Source organism: Osmerus mordax, chromosome 22 (assembly GCF_038355195.1).
Source record: "Osmerus mordax isolate fOsmMor3 chromosome 22, fOsmMor3.pri, whole genome shotgun sequence".
Classification (NCBI taxonomy): Eukaryota; Metazoa; Chordata; class Actinopteri; order Osmeriformes; family Osmeridae; genus Osmerus; species Osmerus mordax.
In genome coordinates this window covers 7,902,685-7,925,580 of record NC_090071.1, presented here as the reverse complement: position 1 = coordinate 7,925,580, position 22,896 = coordinate 7,902,685, and the positions used below count along the sequence as shown (strand labels likewise).

The window sequence follows — 22,896 nt, the reverse complement described above, 5'->3', positions numbered from 1 at the left end:
ACACGAGCGGGAGCCTCTCCTCCCAGACATGCCGCAGCGTCCAAACGTCGGCTGCGGCGTGTGAGCGCCGTGCTCCAGGGCCGTGGCTCCAGAGCCTGCCTTGACAGCAGCCCGCCCCGCTCCAGGCTCAGTGCACGGGCAGAGCAGAGCCCCGGGGTGGCTAGCAGTCATCCGTACTGCAGAGGGATCAGTGGGTGGTTCTGGAATGCCATAAAGCACACGTTCAGTGGGAGCTCACTGACAGTGTTACTGCCGAGGGTCAGATGGGAGCCTATGGTTTACACAAACACACACACACACACACGTATGTATATGTAAGACACTCACTATATCACAGGAAATCATGCACACCCACTCACCATACGACGCCACACGAAATGCGAAAATGAGGGTGGACTGTGTGGACGGGAACGTGGAATTACACATGTGCCACGCCGTGATTTTCCGCATGTCGACTCAAACCAACAGCTCAGAAAGCCTTTAAAAAAAAACCTCCCTAATGCCCGTGTCAGTGGCACCAGTGCTGCAGGGGCCAGCGCCCCCTCTCACCCGGGAATCCAATCTCCCAGCAGGGAGACCAGGAGGAGGGTACCATGACAAATGGCTTGTAAGCATTTCCCCATGTTTCATGCTCAGTCACAGCCAGCCCACCATGGGAGGGGGAAGATTGAGGATCACCAGCCCCCCACCCCACCCCACACACACCCTCACCCCCCCCCCCCCCCCCCCACACACACACACACACACACACGCTCTATCTCTCACACACACACACACGTGCACGTCTCCTCGTTGGTTCGCCTATAAATAATTCAATTGCTGTTGCTGTAGTCGTGCCGCGACTGTTCATCAATGACTGATCATCTCTGTGTGGTGTGTCTTCTGGGGCAGGGCTCCTCTCTGATCACATCCCGGCTCCCTGTCCACCCACTGGACTGGAGGAACACACTGGAGCTGTCCATGGTCACTGTCACCACTGGGGAAGTAGGTGTGTGCCTGTAGGTGTGAAAGGGGAGTGGGGGCTGGGGGGTAACCATGGTCACTGGTATTCCTAGGGAAGTAGGGATGGCGGTTGATGGCGGGGAGGAGGGGTTGAGGATGGTGCTGAGGGAAACAATGTCTCTAAATGCAACCTTAGAGGGGAACTGGGGTGGGGAGCAGGACCACGGGGGGGGGGGCTGGGGCTGAGGCTGGGACCACTACCCACTGGGGGCTGGGGCTGAGGCTGGGACCAGGACCAGGACCACACTGGGGGCTGGGGCTGTGGCTGAGGCCGGGACCAGGACCACACTGGGGGCTGGGGCTGTGGCTGAGGCCGGGACCAGGACCACACTGGGGGCAGGGGCTGTGGCTGAGGCCGGGACCAGGGCCACACTGGGGGCTGGGGCTGTGGCTGAGGCCGGGACCAGGACCACACTGGGGGCTGGGGCTGTGGCTGAGGCCGGGACCAGGACCACACTGGGGGCAGGGGCTGTGGCTGAGGCCGGGACCAGGACCACACTGGGGGCTGGGGCTGTGGCTGAGGCCGGGACCAGGACCACACTGGGGGCTGGGGCTGTGGCTGAGGCCGGGACCAGGACCACACTGGGGGCAGGGGCTGTGGCTGAGGCCGGGACCAGGACCACACTGGGGGCTGGGGCTGTGGCTGAGGCCGGGACCAGGACCACACTGGGGGCTGGGGCTGTGGCTGAGGCCGGGACCAGGACCACACTGGGGGCAGGGGCTGTGGCTGAGGCCGGGACCAGGACCACACTGGGGGCTGGGGCTGTGGCTGAGGCCGGGACCAGGACCACACTGGGGGCAGGGGCTGTGGCTGAGGCCGGGACCGGGACCAGGACCCACTGGGGGCTGGGGCTGGGGACAAACCCAGAGCCCCGGCCAGTCTCCAGGGAGTCCAGGATCTGGGGCCTCAGAGCTGCAGGGCCTGCAGAGCCCCACGCTGCCCCTGCAGAGTGCTGACCAACAGCACACGCTTAATAGCTCATTAACTTTTGATGGGCGGACCGATGGCTGTATATCTCCAAAGCAAAGGTTCCAGCTCCTTATGGGTATTGATTCAGAGAATCGCATGCATATTATTACATTCCATACACACTGCTGCTAAACTCCACACAGAAGTCGGAATCATTAATGCAGAATCCATGCATCTTGGTGAAAAACCCAGAGCCTTGTTGGATTCAGCCCTCTTTAATGGCACCATGTAGTTAATAACACAGCACAGCAGCTAGCATCGTCGATCGTTAAGCTGAATGTTGGGGTTATTTGCATTGGGGATGCTAATGCCTTTGTTGGAATACAAAGAGGAAGTGCTGGATGTAAATGTGGATTAAAGGCTAAAGGGATGGGGCCCCTGTCAGATTTAATAAAGTATGGCTGCCATTGACGTGTGTGTGGGTGTGTGTGTGTGTGTGTGTGTGTGAGGCGGGAGAGAGCGAACTCCAGGCAGGGGAAATGCATACAAATTGACACTTAACCTGCAACTGCCGCTTACCATTACAAACCTAGATCTTGGTGTGTGTGTGTGTGTGTGTGTGTGTGTGTGTGTGTGTGTGCATGTGCATATAAGCATTGAGTTTGTGCATATCTAAGTGAGGATTTTGATTATGTGTGTGTTATAAAGACTGAGCCCCAGGGACAGTCGACCCCCCCCCCCCGTCTCGGAGCTCACCTTGGTTGTCTCCATGAATATGGACCAGTCTTGGTGCTGCCTGCAGATAGTGCCGCTTGGCCAGTCAGAGCATGTATGTCTCATGTCTTCAGCGCCATGTTTCATGTCCTGCCAGAGCAGCATGGCTGGCCAACACAGCGCAGCACTGATAAGGCAGCGGGCTTAAGACGAGTCATCCAGTGGGTCAGTGCTGCAGGAAGATAATGGGTTACATAGCGAGGGAAGTCATCCGTGACTCTATTCTCCTCCTTCTCCCTCCTTCTTCATCCTCCTTCATCTTCCTCTTCTTGTCCTCAGGCTTCTCCACAGTCTGGGCTCCTCTGGGCATCAAAGGAGCCATGAATACCACTCTTGGGGGAGTGTGGAATGACTTTGTGTGTGTGTGTGTTTGTGTGTGTGTGTGTGTAGGTGTGAATCATGCATGCTCATGCAAGAGCAATAACCTTCCACAACATCTCCCGCTGATAGCGAGCCGCCCCCAGACCAGATCTGGCTGGAGAGAGAGAGCCAGGGGAGGGCGCAGGGATGGCTGCACCCTGCCCCCGGCGTCCCCGTCCTTGAACGGGATTGACAGAGGTTCATCTCACTCTCCACCTCTCCTCCTCTCCACCTCTTCACCTCTCCATAGTTCTTTTAGCGTCCGTGTTAGGATATGACTCCGCTTTTAACCCCCCCCCTCCCCCAACCCCACTGCTCCTGCCCCCGCCTCCCCCCCTCCACGCATTGGGAATGAGCGAAGGGACGGGGTTCACCCCCCCCCCCCCCCCTCGAGATAGAATCTGACACGACCCGTCTCGTCGGAGGCGGATGCGTTTGGACGTTTCAACTAAGAGGGTATGTGATCTTGGAGAGAGCGAGGAGCTGTTCCTCTAATCTTCCACGGCAGATCCTGTGGGCCCATGGAGGCCACCACGCAGTACGGCTCGCTCCCCATCTCCAATGACCTGCTTTGATCCCTCGCCTTCTCCCCTGCTCCCTCCATCTGTGCCTCTCTGCCCTGCCTCTTTCTGTCTCTCCTTGTCTGCGTCTTTGTCTCTCTCTCTCTTTCTCTTTCTGCTGAATTAGCATAATCAGAGCACTAACGAGCGCCGCCATGGCGAGTAGCGCCGTGCGGCCTCTGTACAGAGAGTGTGTGTGTGTGTGTGTGCGTGTCAGGGGGGGTGTGTAGAGGGGAGGGGGAGTGTGCCCTCCCAACTATTTCACAGACGCGTTTGTTCCAAAAACGCAATTACATCGGGGCACGGAGGCATGCAGCTCGCCCAGAATGATTTCTCCATTCCGAGTGCAGCAGAGCAGCTAATTTCTTTAGCGGTTAAGTGCTTATAGATTGTCCCGGTAACATAAGCTGTGACGGTTATGGCGTTCAGTATATGGGGTGCGCAGCGCACACTGGCAGATATCCTCTTTGTCTCCCTGTCTGACAGGCGCAAAAAACACAGGAACGATTGCGTTCACCTCCCAGCTGGTCCTGGACAGGAAGTACACGTGCAGGTGGAGGTTAATCCACGTGGGTTTCCAGTGCCGTCACGGCGGGGACACGCCCACAGCAGACCTGCCGTCTGCTCTGACAGACTGCCGCTCTCTCCCGGACCAGCGAGCGGCAGCGAGGAGAGCGTTTACCCATCATGCACTGTGGTGGAAAGTGAGAAACTCCGCCACCTGCTCCCTCTCTCCTCCGAGCCAGCGCGGCGGGTTGTTAACCCCTCGCCTGCTGGCGCTCTGCTGACGTGGGCTGATGTAACTCCCCCCCCCTTCCCTTCCTGGCGCCTGACTGCTGAGTGATGTGGTTCACCTGTGGGTCTTGGTTCCTGGGCTGGGAGTGTGGGGCTCGTCATGACGCTCACCATGAATGGAAGAAAAAGCTTTTTTGAGAAGAGCTGAAACAGAACACAAACATGCCCTGCGAACCACTTCCCTGCGCGCACACACGCGCACACCTGCATGAATGCACAAATGGAATGACAGAGAGAGAGAGAGAGAGAGAGAGAGAGAGAGAGAGAGAGAGAGAGAGAGAGAGAGAGAGAGAGAGAGAGAGAGAGAGAGATAGTAGAGACAGAGAAACAGAGAGAGAGAAACAGAGATTAAGAGTGACCAAGGTGAAGTGCTGTCCAGTAAAACATGCTCTATTGACCTGGTTTCTTCACAGCGCACAGAAAAAAGACATAATGTACCCACTCTGCCCCACACACACATGCACACACACATGCACACACACATGCACACACACATGCACACACACACGCACACACACACAGTCGAATGAGGAATGAGTAATGGAGCTACTGCGAAACGAACTGCCAGCTTTGCAACTGAGAGAAGCTGTGCGGTATCCAGATATGCCCACTTTGAACCCCCCCCCCCCCCCCCTCAACACACACACACACCCTCACCCCCACCTCCCCCCTTCCTTCAGCCCCCTGCCCTCCCCCTTGCCTCCAAGATGCTGATGGTGACACATATAGAGCACATTCAGACTGAAGGCTCTTAAATATTCATGAGTGTACCGTGCTTTTGCGACTTGACATGTGTGCCATAGACGGCTGGGTTTCTGCGAGAGTGTGTGTGTGTGTGTGAGTGTGTGTGTTTGTGTGTGTGTGTGTTTGTGTGCGTGCACTCAAAGTAGACGTTGAAGTGCACCTATGAGCATGGTGGCTCATGGTGGTGCATATGCGTGTGTGTGTGTGTGGGTGTGTGTGTGGGGGGGGGCAGCAGGTGTCTTTTTGGGAGGAAGCGGAGGAGATGATACTATTGTTTCTGGGTTCAAAGCGGTGCCTTCGGAGGCTGCTAACTGTCAGCTCGGGTGTGAACCCTGGCAGTTATGAGGCTTGCTTTAATCCACTCATGGCCACAAGCAATCAACACCTCATCGCAAACTAACCTGCTCCTGTGGAGCGACAGAGCCGCGCTGGCTCCAGCCTCTCCCGCCTCTCCTTTTAGCTTCACCGTTGCCCTGGGATCCTGTCGGCGTACGCGAGCACAGCTACCCACGCAGACGGCGAGACGAACGGGAGCTTTTGGAATTGGCTGCGACTCGGAGACGGAGCGTTCGTTTGGGAAGGGCTGCCCGTCGGCGCCGGGGGAAGGGAGGTGTTGCGTGTGCTGTAGGCTTCACACCTCTGGGTGTGCGACTGTGGAAGAGGGTGCGGCGGGGGCCCACCTGACGCCGGCGCCGTTCGCAGGCACGGCATACGCTTCGCACCCCGGCAGTCGCGCGGCTTCGTCGCTACGTGGCACGCCCGCGTGCCTGTGATGCCGGGCAGAGAACAATCGGCGTTGTCTGTGTGCTGTAGTGATGTCTCGACGCCCCTCCACCTGCTCAGGCAGCAACTGCAACTGATAAAAAGAGAGAAAGACAGAGACAGTGAGAGAGAGGGAGAGAGGGGGGAGAACACACACACACACTAATGATGCTGTCAGACTTCCTGCGAGTCTTTGAAGACACTTCCAGCAGTGTGTTTGTGTATCAGATAGGCACTCTATCACTGTCAAGTGGCACATTTGGAGGGAAAGGCGGTGTCCCGCTCTTGAAACAATCTCAAAAGGCCCTTTTGTGTCTGCCAATCTATGCCTCTTTCATTTTGCTGGTTGGAGGAATGCAACAACACCGCACATAATGTTGTTCTTTTCATCCTCTGGAGATGTAGAAGGAGAGGAACAAACCCATTCCCCCCCTCAGGTCTCTTTGTTTACCCGTGTAAAAGAAGTGTTTCTCCATTTGAAGTAGAGAAAAGGCTCTGGCAATGCTTCCTCGTCGATAATACTGTCCCAGGCAGCTAGGTCAATTTGAAAGAACAGCTGCAATAAACAGGCATGTATGCCAGACAAGACATCTAAACAGTAATCCATCACTTTTCTTGTTTGTACGTGTTGATAATGTCATGTTTGGGCTGCTCTGACAACACTGCAAAAGGCATCCTAACACAGCAGAGCTGTAGGGTATACAAGAGACACAAGCTCCAACACTCTTTATCCTACTAACGTAGGAACAAGCCAGACAAACAGGCTGGCGTGATACAAATCGGCCTCGTTGTCTTGTGCACGTCGATTTGTTTGTTCCAAATCCTCATCTAAGTTTATGGAGACAACTTTGCCAGCCTTAACGACGCCTTTGTGTTGGAGTGAGTTTAAAGCAGCACGGAGATGCCGAGAGGAGAGAATGTCTTAATCCCAGCTCTGGCAGACGCCCTATCTCTCCTCCTCCTCCCTCTTCTTCTTTCTCTTTCTACCCCTGACGCACTTTGTGCCGTCGTTTTCTCTCTTTTTTTCCTCCCTCAGTTGAACTTCGCTGGAGACTCTCTCTCTCTCTCTCTCTCTCTCTCTCTCTCTCTCTCTCTCTCTCTCTCTCTCTCTCTCTCTCTCTCTCTCTCTCTCTCTCTCAGTCTCACTCTCTCTCTCTCTCAATTTCTTTTTGGAATATTCCCCAAACAATCAGTGTGAACTTCACCCAGACTGGTGAGAGGTGGTGCCCCGAAGGGACGGGCATGAAAAAGGCACCACCCTCACATCCGTGTAGACCGTGCTCACCCCTCCCCCGAACACCCCCCCGCTCCCGGGGTGAGTGGAGTGGGAAAGCCGCTCAGAAGACAAGGTTTCTCTTTTTGATGTCTGACTTCTCAGAGAGAGGGTTATGCAGGGGGGGAGATGGGGGGTAGTTACCTTTCATCCCATGGAGCCTATCCTAAAGGGGAGTGTGTGTGAGTGTGTGCGTATGTGTGCGTGCGCGCTCGTGTGCGTGTGTGTGCGCGAGCGAGCGAGCGAGCGAGCGAGCGAGCGAGCGAGCGAGCGAAGGAGAAGTACAAACGTGCACCCACGCTCGGTTAAGCATGCCTAAACGGGCGCACACCCCTCAATGAAACCAGAGCTGTGGTACCTGCTCCGGCAGCGCGTCTGTGAGGCCGTGTGCCGGAGCCCTGGAGCCTGTGTGTGCTGACAGAGGGGAGGACGGAGAGAGGACGGCGTGTCCTTGGCTGTCGGGGGTGCGGCGGAGGACAGGGGGGCCCCTCCCTGGGTCCTGCTGGGGCTTTGATCTCGGAGGATCACAAGGGAAAATGGGTCTCGGGGGCCTGGCGCTTTCTCCTGGATCACCCGGGCCTCCGCACAGAGCTCCTATTGTCAGTGCCGCTGTGCCACGGCAGAGGGGGGGAGGGGAGGGGAAAGGAGAGGAGAGGAGGGGATGCAATGTTTCGACACCCACGCTGCAGTTTGCTACTGTGTTAGCTACTGTCTAAATCCTGGGGTGGGATAATGAGGGCCAGAGCAGCCCCTCTACAGGAGATTAGACACATGCGTGACACATCCACACTGTGCCTTCATGTTGGGAATGGAGCTGTTAATAATAAGGGTCCGTGACAACGTGTACTCTGACAAGAGAAAATGTTTACCTGTGTTTGTGTCGAAGTATTGGTTTCCTGGAAGTGTATGTCGGTATTTAGTTGTGTGTGTGTGTGTGTGTGTTTGTGTGTGTGATGTCTCTCCACTGCTGTAATTGAGAGAGCCTGAGGGTTGGCAGTGCTGCCTGAGTATAGTGACCAATGAGAGGGCCAGGACAGTGGGCCCTGCATCCTGAGTCCCATAAATCCCTGCCTCTGGCCTTGACTCAGTAAAAGCAGCCGTCCTCCTGCCTCCAGAGCCGTCCTGTCTGTATTATCCTTTACAGGCGTCACCTGGACCAGCAGATTTATCCTCCTCTCTTCTCCTCTGCTCCGCCAGAACGGGCCAGCCTCCGTTGCAGCCCTCCTCTGAGTTCCAGTGTGTGTGGGTGACCCAGTGACTGAGCCCAGCCTTGACCCACAGCCCAGAACAGCTGAAAAGGAAGTGAGGATTGGAGAAATAGGCCACTGTGGAGAGAGGGAGAGAGAAAGAGGAAGAGAGAGAGAGAAGAAAATCAGAGACTAAGAGAAGGCACTGGGCATTGCGAACTAGAGCAAGGTGTTTTTTTGAATTCCCCTGTTTACACACACACACACACACAGACACACATGGACACAAATTCCTGTTTGGTGAGATTCTGTTGCCAGGCCTGTGGGATCTCATTAGCCTTTCAGACGAAGGGGCGCCATAGGCTATCGTCCTTCTCCCCAGGGTCGGCACCGTACACAGGCAGGGTTGGGGCACGGGGGCACAGGGGACTCCGGGGGCATGGAGGGGTGGGGGGGGGGGGGGAGTCAAGGTGATACTTAGCTTTGGCGTCTTTGGTCTGTCCCACTCAAGCCGTGAAACCCCGACGAGGGGCTCGACGCTTGCATTCAGATACGGTCGTCTAGAGACTTGAGCGTTCAAGGGGATTTGCAACCGTATTTGACCCTGACCCGATGTTACCTGGCTATCTCCTGAGCTCCAGTGAGAGTTAATCTGCGGAGCGGGGATGGTGTTCCAAAGGTCCCCTTCTCCTTTCCACCCATGATCTACGCCACAGCTCAGAGACCAGGGTCGATGGCATAAACTAAATCCAATAGGAATATTACTTTCATTGATTTTCGCCTACCTTGAGATAATACATGTATTTCATATGATGGCTGGAACGGGTCAGATCTATATGCACAAGGACCTACGGGTAAGACTGGAACCCTGGGGTGACTGATAGCCATGATGACAACGATGTCTTCATCATCTGTGTGTTTAGAGGCATAATTACTAAGGAGACACAGGCGAGATGTAGGGTCTATAACTTAGACGGAGGGCTGATCATTGCCGTGTAATGTTTGTGTTTCCAGAGAAGTGTGCCGGCCAGCCAGGCTGTTTGTCAACGCCCACCGGCGCTGCCGCATCCTAATTGGATTCTCTCTCTCACACTCCAACTGTCCCCGATACAGTTTATGAGGCTGACCGCTGATCCTGTTTCCCTTTGTCTGTGTGTCATACACACACACTCACACACCCTTCGGTGGGCTTGTCTTCCTGTGTACAGGGCCGTGGACTTCCTGTCCTGGTCGTGTGTGTGATGATTTTCCGTCCAGGCCATCTCTCTCCTCCTCCCGTCCAACCATCAGCATCCAGCCCAAACCCTCCCCCCCCGTCCCCGTCCCCCCCCCGTCCCCGTCCCCCCCCGTCCCCCCCCCGTCTCTCTCCCGCTCTCCCTCCGGTCCGCCCCCAAGACACCCTCCTCTCTGATTCGCTCTTCCTTCACTTTGTTCTCCTCCCTCTCTCGTTCTCCCAGTTTGTCTTCAGGTCTCGACCCTCCGCAGACTCCAGTCCCACGTGCATAGTCCTTTTGGGCGGCGTGCACACTTCTGCGTCGAAGCGGATGACTCGACGTGAGTCGTTTGTTAAGCCGCGGTGGTGGTGGAGGAAATGAGGCTTTGATAATGAGGACGGGTGATCATGGCAACACGGCAACAGAGACGAGAGAAAGGCCTACGACAGGTGCGGTGCAATGATACGATTTCACCGCTTAGACTAATTCATCTCCATGAAAACATGCGTGTCAGTAGTGTTTAATTGGAGAGTGGATGCACATTTATGAAATCGATGCACGCCGAAAAAGTACAATCGCTGTCTCGGCTGTTTATATTTGCAGATCAACAATCCGGGGAAACAACATGTTCTCACTTAGCGACGTGATAAGGCATGTAAATGACTTGATCAAAATTCCAACTTCTTCACAGAGCAGATGAACCTGCACCAGGGCATGGAAGCATTAGCACGTATGATCGCCCGGCCTTCATTTTGCAGAGAGACGTCATCACTGTGTTACAAAGCACTTCTCTAAGGGTATTCAACCATGATACAAGATAGCTTTAATGATTAGTTGATTCAGTCAGTTCATGCCAGGACGACGTTCTGAATTAATGAATGCCCACTCAGAGATGTTTTGTTTTTTAAAGTGTTTAATTTAGAAGTCAATCCATGGCTGAGAAGGGGGGGGGGCTGAGAGCTCTCTCCTCTCAAGGCTTTCATTAGCAGGTACCCAACGCTGACAAAAGGCATGAATACATTTAGAGCTGATGAATAGTGTAGATCTCATTTTAGCAGCTTATGCTTTTTCCTTTCTTTCTCCCTCCTCTCTTTCCTCTCACTCACACAGTGTCTGTGAGGGGCCAAATGCGCCAAGTCACACTCAATATGCGAAACGTGTTTGACTCACTGAAATCCCCCAGAGTTCCCTTGGTGCCAGCTGAAGAGCAGGCTGCAGGGGTCACCCAGTCTCTCTCTCTCTCTCTCTCTCTCTCTCTCTCTCTCTCTCTCTCTCTCTCTCTCTCTCTCTCTCTCTCTCTCTCTTAATCCCCATCATCTCTTCTCCACATGACCTGTGACAACCCTCCGGTGGCCACGCCTCGGCCTCTCCCACCCCGGCCCGGCCTCGGCCCCGGCCTCGCCCCCGGCGAGGAGTGGCGTGGCCCGCCGGGAGCCCGTCCTCTCTGATCCGATGGGCGGTTTTTACGAGGCAGCGACTTCCTTTTACGAGCCCTTTTTTTTCTGGGTTCCTTCGACAGCCTTCGCAGCTCATTCTCATTCTCCTCCTCTGTCTCTCGCTCTCTCTCTCTCTCTCCCTCCGGGGCCTTCTGAACCGAAGCCCTGTGTCTCCTCCCGTAGCACGTCAATAAAGCAAAATAAAAATCTGCTTCTGTGATTTGTTCACTTTCATCCTCGGGTGGAAATGTGGACATGCCGGTTGAAGCAGTGTAATCTTTGTAATCTCCGGGTAGAGGCCATTCACTGGGGGTTTGCTACAGAGCAGGAACATTGTGGGGGAAAAGTCTGTCAAGGAAGATAGGCAGCCTTACATTTAGGAACAGATAAGGTGTTTTTCAAGTCCCTCTCAGTGACACACTGGTCATCAGCATCCCTCTGAACCCGGACACCACTGCACCCCTATACATCTCTGAGACATCAGCACGTCACAGCCCAGAATGGATGGACCCACATCTCTTTGTTATATAGACTTGACTCCCTCTCTTTCATCCCCTCCCTCCCTCCCTCCCTCCCTCCCTCCCTCCCTCCCTCCCTCCCTCCCTCCCTCCCTCCCTCCCTCCCTCCCTCCCTCCCTCCCTCCCTCCCTCCCTCCCTCCCTCCCTCCCTCCCTGCCTCCTCCCTGCCTCCCTGCCTCCCTGCCTCCCTCCCTCCCTCCCTGCCTCCCTGCCTCCCTCCCTCCCTGCCTTTCGACACAGTACGAAAGAGTACAAACCGAAAGGCTACTTGCCGACAAAGACCCTTTCTATGACCCTCAACCCCCCCCCCATTCAGCCCCCATCAACCCTCCCTCACCAGTCCACCCCCCCGCCCCCCCACACACACACACACCACGGGCCTCCTGTTAGCACCAGACAGGCACATGCTGCTCCTGTCTGACCCCTGGCCCCCACCCCTCCAACAGTCACGCTGCTTTGACTGATGGGAACAATAGGGGGCTGGAGAGAGACCGCATGGCAGCCGTCCGCCCCCCTACCGGCCCCCGGGGGACCACTTGCATATCGGCCCGGCCAATCTTAATGCCCGTCTTCCGCAACAAATTGGCTGGTTTACTTAAGAGTCTACCGTGGGCCCCATGAATATTTGATGGCAGGGGGGGGGGGGCGATGCAGTTGATGAGCGGATACAATGACCGGCCTTATCTTATTTAGCCAGCCTAGTGGGAGGGGTGTATGGGAGGTGGGGGGGGGGGGGGGGGGGGTGGGGGTAGGGGTGGGGGTGGTGGGGGGGGAGAGACGCTGGGACGGAGCTCAGGGCGATCTTATACCTCCACGGCTGCCCGGGACTCAGGGAGATCAGAGAGGAGGCTGTGGAGAACAGAGATTCTCTCCTCTCCTGCCTCGGCTTTTCCTTCCTCCCCTTGGGGGTGGGCTGGATATTTGATTTAAAAAAACCTCTCATATCACCTTCTCTGTAATGGCCAATAATACTGTAGCCTCCAAATCAATGGAGCCTGGCCTAGATTCCAGGCGCGGCCTCTCTCCATAAAGGGATCTGGAGGGCACACTGTATTTTTATTACCGGCAAAGAAAAATGACTGGCCAAGACCTGGATCTAATTTTTCTGATCCTACAGGAGCCTGTCCCCCCCTCTGCTCTAGGGCTGGGAGAGGGGGGTGGAGAAAGAGAGAGCAAGAGATGGCAGAGAGAGAACAATTGAGAGAGCTACAGAGAAAGTAAAAGAGAGAATTTAAGAAAGAGAGAGATCACAGACACAGAGCGAGAGAGAGAACAAGAGAGAAACCGACAGAGTGGCAAAAGGACAAAAAGAGAGGGAGAGAGTGAGAGTGCAGGGAAGGTAGAGGTTCTCTGAGTGGGGGTGAAGGGTACCCCTGACGAGGCTGTCTCTCCTCATTAGGAGCAGGTGAGATGCGGTCTTGCACGGTGGACGCTAATGCCAGGAGCTGGGTGGGCAGGAGAGTGTGCTGAGTGAGCAGAGCGCAGAGTGTCTGGGGTCGTGTCGACAGGGAAGCTTGTAAACAGGATGTTGTCCGGGCTGGAGAGTTGAGGGGGACTGGGGAGAAGATATCCCTCTGTGCAAAAATACCCCTCCCTCCGCACACGCTCTTTATCACAAACACACACACCTCACACACACACACACCCACACACACACCCTTCGATCACCTACCACAGGAATGCCAGACGAGGAATGGTCCGCTCGAGGCTCAACGCGGTAGGTCCAGCGCCGCAGACTTTGCGAGCCGCAGGAGCTCTGTCGCCCATCATCATCATCATCATCATCATCATCATCATCATCCGGGGAGTTTCCCCACGCTCGTTAGAACCTCTCGAGCACCTCCGCAGTATCTACTCCACCACCTGCTCCTCCGATGATACTGCCCCCCCCCCCCCACCCCCCCCCCCCCCCCACCCTGATGAAGGGTTAAAGGAACGAGGCGATGCGCGTCTCGCAGCTTCACCAGCCTTCGTCAGCAGCTAATCAAATCTCCTGCTATTCATTTGGCTTAATGTGCTTTTAATTTGATTCCGAGCCGGGTCGGGGAGAGGTTCCAGGAAGTGCTGCTGAGAGCGAGGGAGGAAGTGAGGGGGGGGGACGGGGGACGGGGGGGGACGAGAGAGAAGAGGGAGAGAGAGAGGGAAGCTGTTGACACAGGGCTAATGTGGGCCAGGGAGCATGGTAACCTTGTTACACTGCAGAGCAGGGGGTTAGAGGACAGTGTGTGTGTGTGTGGTGGGGGAGTGTTATTGTCTGTGGTGTTGCAGTTTTTCACGTGATATTGGACTCCATCAGCCTTTCCAAACTCTTTCTGTAAATAATACAAATGTGGCTGCGTGTCTGTGTAACTTGACCTGCTTGGAAATGTCCAGATATTCGAGATTCAGAGATTCTTGTTTGGTATTCAAGGGGCAGCGTCCTCCCAGATTAAAGGTGTACTTGCAGGGGGGCGGAGGCAACCTTTAATTTTTTGTTGAATTGATAAATAAATTACAGTCGGATCGATGAGGATTTAATCTGTGGTTCCTCTTGACACACGGCCAAAGCTCTCCCACCCACCTCTGGTACCGAGCACTTGTGATTATAGATGGGATCTCTCATCTGACCTGCACCTCCTCTCCTCTCCCCTCACCCCCCCCTCACCCCTCCCCTCCACACCTCACCCCACCCCACCTCACCCCACACCTCACCCCACCTCACCGCCCTCCTATCTCCCCCCCCCCCCCCGCACAGCCCATCTCCTCCCTCCGCCCCATCACAAACTCAAGAACACACACACACTCAACTTTAACAGTCAGGCCCAGGTTAACATCTTGCTTTTTCCTTCTGAGAAAGGCAGGTCTGTCTGTTGACCTGTGCTCACTAACTCACTAATGACGGGACGAGGACGCGCTCCACTTAGCTCATCCAAATCAGATGATATCCAAATCAATACGCAATGTCATCAGTGCTAGCCTGGCTACGATGACCTCAACATAGCCCGCCCGCCAGCCAGCAAGCTAAACATCCATCGATCCAGCCAGCCAGACAGACAAAAAGCCAACCAGCCAACCAGACAGCCCACCAGCCAGACCCTCTCCTTTTCTGAGCGTCACCATAGACACACTGCTGCATCATATCAATCAACAGCATCTCCAGGCCTAATGGCTGTTGGATCAATACATCTTAGGGGTCAGGCAGCGGAGTCCTGAGCACCTGGAGTGGTGACCCTCATACTAATGGAGTGGACACCTCCCCACCCCCCCAACACTACCCATCACTGTCAGGCCAGGACCAGTGTTCTGACCCCCGCCCCCTCCCCCAGAGACTGTCATCATGGCATGACCAATGGGTCTGCTGGCCTGCTGACAGAAGCAGGAGGGCTTGGACACTGGCCATGGTAGAAGCTGAAGCTTAGAGCATTAAAACATACACACACACACAGAGGTCACTCGCAGGTTCAGCTGTAATGGATTATCTGAGTCATTGATTAAACTGTTTTGAATGTATCCTTTCACCTCCTTGCATTGGTTCACTCCTCTGTCTGTGTCTGAATGTGTGTATGTGTGTGTGTACGTGTTTTCCAGGCTCCTTACGGGCCTATCCTTAACCCTGGTCGCAGAGTGTTTATCATGCCAGGGAAGAGCGCAGAAAACAAATTAGTGCACAGGAAGAAAAAAGGGGCCTGGATATCGATTCGGGCTTTTCATGCTAGAGTGGAGAACAGAAAATATTAGGCCATAAAAAGGAAACAAGGATATAAAGCCATTACCTCTCTCGCTTAATTGATCTCACTTCCCATAACAAATTAATTGACCGGAAAATGGCAGATGGCTTTGATGAATGTCATAAAAAAGGCTTGTCAGCAAGCCCTGGCTGCTTGAACCTTCTCCCCCACAGAAACCAAGCAGCCCCAAACCCAGGATGTGCTATGCTCATCTATCTGCTCTCTAATGGTCTTGTGTTCAATCACACTGACAAGCTAGGATAATTGCTAATTAGCCAGTACCGTCTACTGTATCTTTTGGGATGATGTTCTCCGTGGTCGAATGGCAACACATTGCATCTGACGGTATTGCTTCTGGGTTCCAGGCTCGGAGGATGAGCGGGTGGAAAGTGTGAAACCACTTGGACTTGGATATGGACTGTACATGTGTGTGGTTGCGTGTGTGTTTTTTGCGGCGGTGTAAGTGCGTGTGTCATGTACGTGCGTTGTTTGGTATGTGTCTGTGTGAGTGTTTGTTGATGTATGCGTGTGTGTTTATGTACGTGTGTTTGCAGAGACGAGCTGCTGTCGTGGTTTCAGAACAAATGCTAATTTAATCAATCTGCTATAAATCCAACTGGACGCTGAGTCATGTGTGTCTCCTGCCCTGGGGACTCAAACAAAAGCCCTGCCAGTGCAGTTTGCTCAGCACACTCTCACACACACACACACACATTCTCAAACACACACAGACACACAAACGCATCCATCACAGTTTTATACTTTGCTCCCACCCATCATCTCTACTGGGAAATGATCCATCATGACACAAACTCACACATTTTTACATACCCTCACCACCCGCTCTCTCTCTCTCTCTTACTCTTTCTCTCTTTCTTTCGAACACACACAGCACACACACAGCACACACACACAGCACACACACACACACACACACCACACACAGGTCCACATTGCTGACACACCTGCAGTTTTACCGTGTCCGAACATGGCAAAGCTGCTGAGGCGACGTCTTTGGGGGCGTGAGACTGCTGTAAAGACACAGAGAGAGAGGCTCTGCTGGTCTGGTCGCCTTGCTCCTCCAGCCAGCAGTGAGAGATGCTAGGTGGCAGCTGTTGAAAATTCATCCGTGTCTCTGCGGCCCCCGTGTTTCCCATCAATCTGGCGCTGGGCTGGCAGGGGGCCGCGGCTGCATCTTAATCTGCAGGGCCGAACGGGAGGACGGACAGGTCACCCAGAAGGAGGGAGGATGGGAGGAGTAGGGGGGGGGGGGGACGTGGGGTGGGGGGGGGGGGCGGCGGTAAATAACCTCCTACTGCAGGTCCCACTCCTGCCCGGATACTGACAACCTGGCTGGCTGGCTGGCTGTCTGCTGAGGGACAGATCTGTGCTGCTCTGCCACACACCAAGGTCCCCCGGAGAGGAGGGGGGGATGTGGGGGACAGGAGGGAATGATGGGGGGGGGGGGGGAGGGGGCGGGCAGGGGCTGTCAAAGTCTGTCTTCGAAGGGTTAGGTTTTATCGAGACAGACAGCGCGTACCGGCTGGTGGTCTGAGGACCTGATGCAGGTTCCAAATGGGGGTTTGACTCGCCTGGCCCCAGCCTCAACAGCCCCGAGTGTTGGAGGGGGTGTTAACTGCCAGCACAGCTTTTTGAGGACTCCGAAGTGAAACAGAGAGGAAGAGTTAGTGGATTAACTGGTGTTGCTGGGGGGCGCGCCAAATATCTCAGAGGGCTAAGCCACTCTCCGACAAGAGGGGACAAGGGAGGACTTGGAGGAAGAACGCTCAAATTTACAGCCCTTTCCCTCCCCTCACGCCCCCGAAGCCCATCCATAAGGCCCTGACAGGGCAGAGGCCAGCCTGGCTCCACCCCGGGGCCTGGAATTCCTCGCAGCGCCGTTCCCGGGAGGAACTGTAACCGTGGCAACCCCTTGACTCGCCCGGCGCCCCTGGCAGGAGCGAGCTGAGCGATGAGTTCCGGGGGTCACGGCTAATGGTGTTCCTCCTGTCCAACTGTCACACGTCGAGGGTCTCTATGTCACACTTAGGCACCCTTGTAGGACACACACACACTGAGACACACACAACGTGCGAGCCGACACAAGCCTATAGACAAATACAAATGCACACACACTTTCTCTCTCAAGTCTACACTTTACACACACACACACACACTCTTCCTTGTTTTGCGTCTGACAGGGCCAGTCTGACAGACGACCTGTCTGTGTCACTGAGCTCCAGTGTCTTGTGGGAGCAATGGCGCCCGCAGTTATGACATATTGTGATGGGAGAATCGCTGCGGCGACTCAACATACACCCATGCATGCACAAGCAAACAGACACGCAAACACACACACACACACAGCTTCCTTCTCATTATTCCATTCAACCCCCCACTCTCCCTGCCCCCCACTGTCTGTATGCCTCACAGGGGGGGTAAATAAGAAGATGATGTCACATCTGCTTATGTCTGATCTGTCTCTCCTGGGCTATGGAGATCAAAAGTTTCTATTGTGAGAGAGAGACAGACAAAGGGAGATAGGCAGAGAGACAGACAGAGACAGACAGAGAGAGAGAGAGAGAGAGAGAGAGAGAGAGAGAGAGAGAGACATGACTGGTGTTGACAGATGTGGAAAAAATAACCAGGAGAGGAAGGATGAGTGAGGGCAAGAGAGGGATGAGTGGAAGGATGAGAGGGGGGCGGAGGGAGACAGAGGAAAGGGGAGGAGCTGACACCCTGATGGATAGATTGAGATCCTTCAATACAACCGCTCAGCCAAGATTAACACAAATTCAGCATCAGCACATTCCCCCTCCTCTCTCTCTCTTTCTCTTTTCCATTCTTTCTTTCTTTCTCTCTCTCTCCTTTTCTTGTTTCCTCTGTCTATTTCTGTCTCTTTCTCTTGCTGTCTATGCTGTCTGCCCAATAAATGTGTGACAGGCCAACTTGCAGTCGACGACTGAGAAACTAGCCCCCAGCTCAATCGCACTGCCCCACCGTGGAGGGAAGTGGTACCTGTAGGGCCACAGTTCACCCAATCACAGCCGAGGAGCTCCCTGTATGGAGTGGCGGGGGTGAAGGAGGACAAGGGGGGGGGTGGTATCCATGGCAACCCGACCCCCAGGTGCAGCGGGGAACGTTCTGAGGCAGGTAATCCAGACGTATGTGTAAGGTCACGCACATTCAAAGTTATTGCCAGTCGTTTCTATTTATATGCAATATTCTCTGTGGCTCCCCTCAGTTCGAGACTGCTCTATGAAGTGGTCTGGCTGAGTCTCACATGACTGACAGGCCGGATATTTCCAGACTGGTAATGATTACATGTTGCATTTGAAATGTAAATCCAGCAGGAACGTATTACACGGTGATACAATGTGACCACATTGCCCCTGGCTCTAGTTGTCTCTGCTGTGATGCCTGTCCCCAGTGAGACACAACCTGGTGATGCTGTTTGTTTGTTGTAGCATGGTGAGGGGCAAACACTGATGAGTTGGTGGTGTTGATCACATGGTCATACTCATCATGGAGCTGATTTATCACTTGCCATGTTGATGCAAAGACAAGGTGTTTGTTTGTGTGCGTGTGTGTCTGTGTTGAAGCAAGCGTGTGCAACACACACTAAGGCTGATACCGTACACTGAGAGGGTGTCTTTGTGCTCTGAAACTGGTTCCAAAAATCTGCTCACATCCACCCACTCTTTCTGTCCTGACTGTAAGTGCTGCTACTTTCACCCATATTTGTGTGTGTGTGTGTGAGTGTGCATTTGTGTGTGGGTTTGTACATGTGTGTGTGTGTGTGTGTGTGTGGGCGTGAGTGTGTTTACCTGTATGGTGAGTGTTGAGGCACCTCCACCAGGGCCTCTTAGGAAGCCTGCATCAATCTGAGCACAGAAAACTCTCTGACCCCACTGTTGCTGTGACTACTGGCAGCCATGGCAACCTGGCGGAGAGGGAGAGGAAACCATTGTGACAATACAGCGAGAGAGAGGGAGCGAGAGAGCGAGAAGGAGAGAGCGAGGGAGAAGAAAAAAATGACGTATGATGACGAAAGCAAATATCTACAGAACAATATCTCTTCATGAGAAACACAGAGCATTATAAATAACAAACGGCACAATAATTGCCAAACGAGCTCACAGCCACACAACAGGCTCTCTTATACAAGGCTTCAGAGTTCAAACTATACAACAATTAAAAATGCATTTAACACATTCTCCAACAGATCGACTGAAGCAGCCCCGATCCTCCAAATGCTGGTCAAATACATAGACAAGAGCTTCACTAATCCACATCAGTAATGAATAGATTTCATGGCATTAAGGGAAATCAATGTCCAATCAGTCCCAATACTTAACATAAATAATCGGGTGAAACGTAGAACAGCTGATTGCTAGGGCCCAAAGTCTACTGTCTGCTCTGCAGCGGGGGTACAGCAGGGTGGTGGTGAAGGACTGTGACATGATGTCCTTCAGCAGATCTGTGATGGTGGTTATGAGCGCAGACTAACTGAGCACTTTGAGCACACACCGCTGACCTAACCAACCACGAGATTCCATCATTCTATCAATTAGTCAGCCAATGTGCTAATGTTGGTTTGAGAGCATGTCTGCCATGTGTGTGTGTGTGTGTGTGTGTGTGTGTGTGTGTGTGTGTGTGTGTGTGTGTGTGTACGTGTGTACGTAAAGGTTTGTACTGTAAAGTGCGTATGTAAAGGTGTAACTATGAAGTAAATGAGGGTGTGTGTGTATACTATGTAACAATGTGTGAGTACATATGTGTGTATATATAGGTGCATAAAATGTCCCTCTGCCCTTTGACCTGTCCAACATGTCCCTTACGGTCATTGATCTGTGTCAGAGCACACAGACAGTGATGTGTCCAGGATTGGCGTTCCACTGCTCTGGGCCGTAATTAAACATGTGGGCTTAACGAGATGGCCCCTCTAACGAGGTCAGAGGGAAAGGTCACTGTGACATGCTCATCTCAGGAAGTTATCGCCACGGTAACAGTCTAAGTAGCTGAGATATGCGAGCAAAGGTTCAGACCTCCACTATCAGCTCAATAGAATCAGCGAACTGGACCCACCTGATGGTCCAACACACACACGCACATACACACAGACAGTATGTCTAGCACTCTCATCCACTCTTATATTAGTATAATCAAGAAAAAGTGGATCAATTAAACCAGGCTTTAATGTAATCTGTCTAATCCATCGCCATTACTTGAGCCAATATCTATCTAAATCCTCCAAAGAGTCAGGATATCTGTCTGAGTGGACCTTCAATGCAGAACATGAAGTGAACAAAACTGCTGACCATATGCAGGGTGTTGAGTTCAGCCCTGAGGAGCAACTTGATATTGAGCACGTAGACTCTAAACTTTTTAGGCAACCCTGTTGGCAAGATTTTACTGCCGCAAAAGAGTCTCAGGCAAGCTAAGAGTTTGGCTGAAAGCCTCTCACTCCCCCCCCCTACCCCCCCCCCCCTCCACCCCCCCCCCTCCCCGCCTCGCTACCAGTTTCTCTTTTGCTCATCAGCTCAAACATTCTGAATATCTTGTGTCTTGATCCCATCTGTGTCTTCCTGCTGAGAAATCTACCGGGAAATAAGATTTTTTGTAGTCAATACCTCTCCTCTTCTCCTCTCCCCTCCCTTCCTCTCTCCTCGACTCTCCTCTCCTCACAGGAAAAATTCACTGTGGTCTTAGTCCACATTTAAACATAAAGTTTTATCTACCTGATTTAATACACTGCACAATGAGGACATAGAGAAAGACACTGTGGAAGGAGAACTGGAACATCGTCCATGAGTGGACTAATACAAGTTGTTGCACTTCTTAGTCCCCCCCCCCCAACCCTACCCCCTCGATGATCCACCCCCCAGTCTAGCCCCTCCCACACCCACACCACCATCAACAGACACATGGACAACGCACACTGTGATTTGGTACAACGTTCCAAATGCCATGACATTTCTGGGTCTGTGTTTTCCCCGTTGACGTGGGGAGAGAAGTACCATGCTAATGGTACTTCGCTCAGTACATGTCTAATACTCCACATGCCATCTACAGCGTTTTAGCAAAGGCAGAAGACCCTCAGAGCTCATTTGTATGAGTTAGAGTTAAGAAGATGAGTAATTAATTGTATGACAGCTGTCTGCCTAGAAAAGCCTTATTGAATTTCTCCAATTATTTTCACTTGGTTACAGTTGCACTGCCAGATGAAAAAAGTATGTATAAAAAAAAGAAGATATATATATATAAAGATTAAAATCACACACTTGCGTTTTTTGAATTACAGTCAGGGTGGTCTATGCCCTGTTATGGTGCGGCTGTTAGTGGAGCTGGGTGACACGTGCATCCATTCCTGGCAGTGTTGGCTTTGTCTAATGAATCAGGTGTCAAGACCTGCTCCTCCATGTTCTAGCTGGATTAATAACTCCTATTCATGACTGGGAAAAATGCTCCAGGATAACACCCTGCTGCCCATCAGGGCAACGCATGCAGCAGCTCATCCCAGTGCACTCACTTCACTGTGTGTCCTAACGGTGTCGCATATTGGTGTGTTTGGGTGTGGGTGCGTGCTTGCTCGCGTGTGTGTGCGCCTTTGTGAAAGGACATTCTCAATGGGAGAAATTGGTTATGTCTTGGTAAACATGAGCCTTGTGTAACATTATTGCTTTCTTTAAGTCTGTCTTTCATGCTTGATTCATTCACACACACACACACACACACACACACACACATACACACACACACACACACACATACACACACACACACACAGCCAGCGCTGCCTTTCTCTGCCGGCATGCATGGTGTGAGGTGAGCAGTGCTGACAGCTTTGATTGGGGCTGATTGATTTGATCTCAGGGGACTGCCTACGTAGGCCCTGGCAGCCATGGGTCTGGAGGTCTGGGCCTCTAGCCCGGCTAACAGAATCACAAGCAAACACCGTGACTTTTATTGATTAGTGGACACAGCAGATCAATGTCTGATGATTGGATAAAACAAGCCTTCTTCTCCAGAACCCATCTCATCTCATGGGCTAGCCATGGATGAGCTAGCCATGGAAAGGCTTCCATCTATGGAAGTTCCCTGCTCTCCTACTGGAAAACCATGGTCCCTCGCCACAACTGTGGTGTACCACACATACACATGACGGAATGAGATGAAAAATAGCAGGCAGTCACACACACACACACACGCACTAAGGCCTCATCTATCTCATAAACACTGCGTAGGCTGAGCAGCAACACATTCACATCGAGAACATGTAAAGGAACGTCATTCCGCGAACTAACGTTGCACTGAATGAACTCCTTCAACTCGTGCTGCTGTTCGTCGTCGTGCCATGAGCACCCTCTGCTGGACGCCCAAGCCCAGTGCATCCTCGGGAACTTCAGCCTGACAGCACACAAAACACACTTGCGCGGCACACGCATTACACCACAAGAGTTCATTTGCAACGTCAAACAGAATCAAAAGCGGTGGGAAACTGAAACCAGTTTGGGGCTATGTGTGCCGGTGCAAGGGTCAAGAGAGCGGTTAATCATGAACATGTTCATGTGAGATGAAGTGTAGGAGATGTAATCAGTTCCACTCTGACAGTCTGAGAGCCAGTCAGCTGGTGAGCCTCGGTCTCTGTCAT

General features: G+C 53.2%; 1 protein-coding gene across 1 annotated transcript; it reads right to left on the bottom strand.

Moving 5' to 3' along the window:
• Nucleotides 1–1,199: 1,199 nt before the first annotated feature.
• LOC136966483 (nematocyst expressed protein 3-like) lies at nt 1,200–22,896 on the bottom strand. Its single transcript, XM_067260990.1, has 4 exons — nt 22,855–22,896; nt 22,599–22,652; nt 17,060–17,257; nt 1,200–1,955 (listed from the first exon to the last, which is right to left on the bottom strand). Exons 1-4 carry the CDS (start codon nt 22,894–22,896, stop codon nt 1,200–1,202), a joined length of 1,050 nt encoding a protein of 349 aa, XP_067117091.1.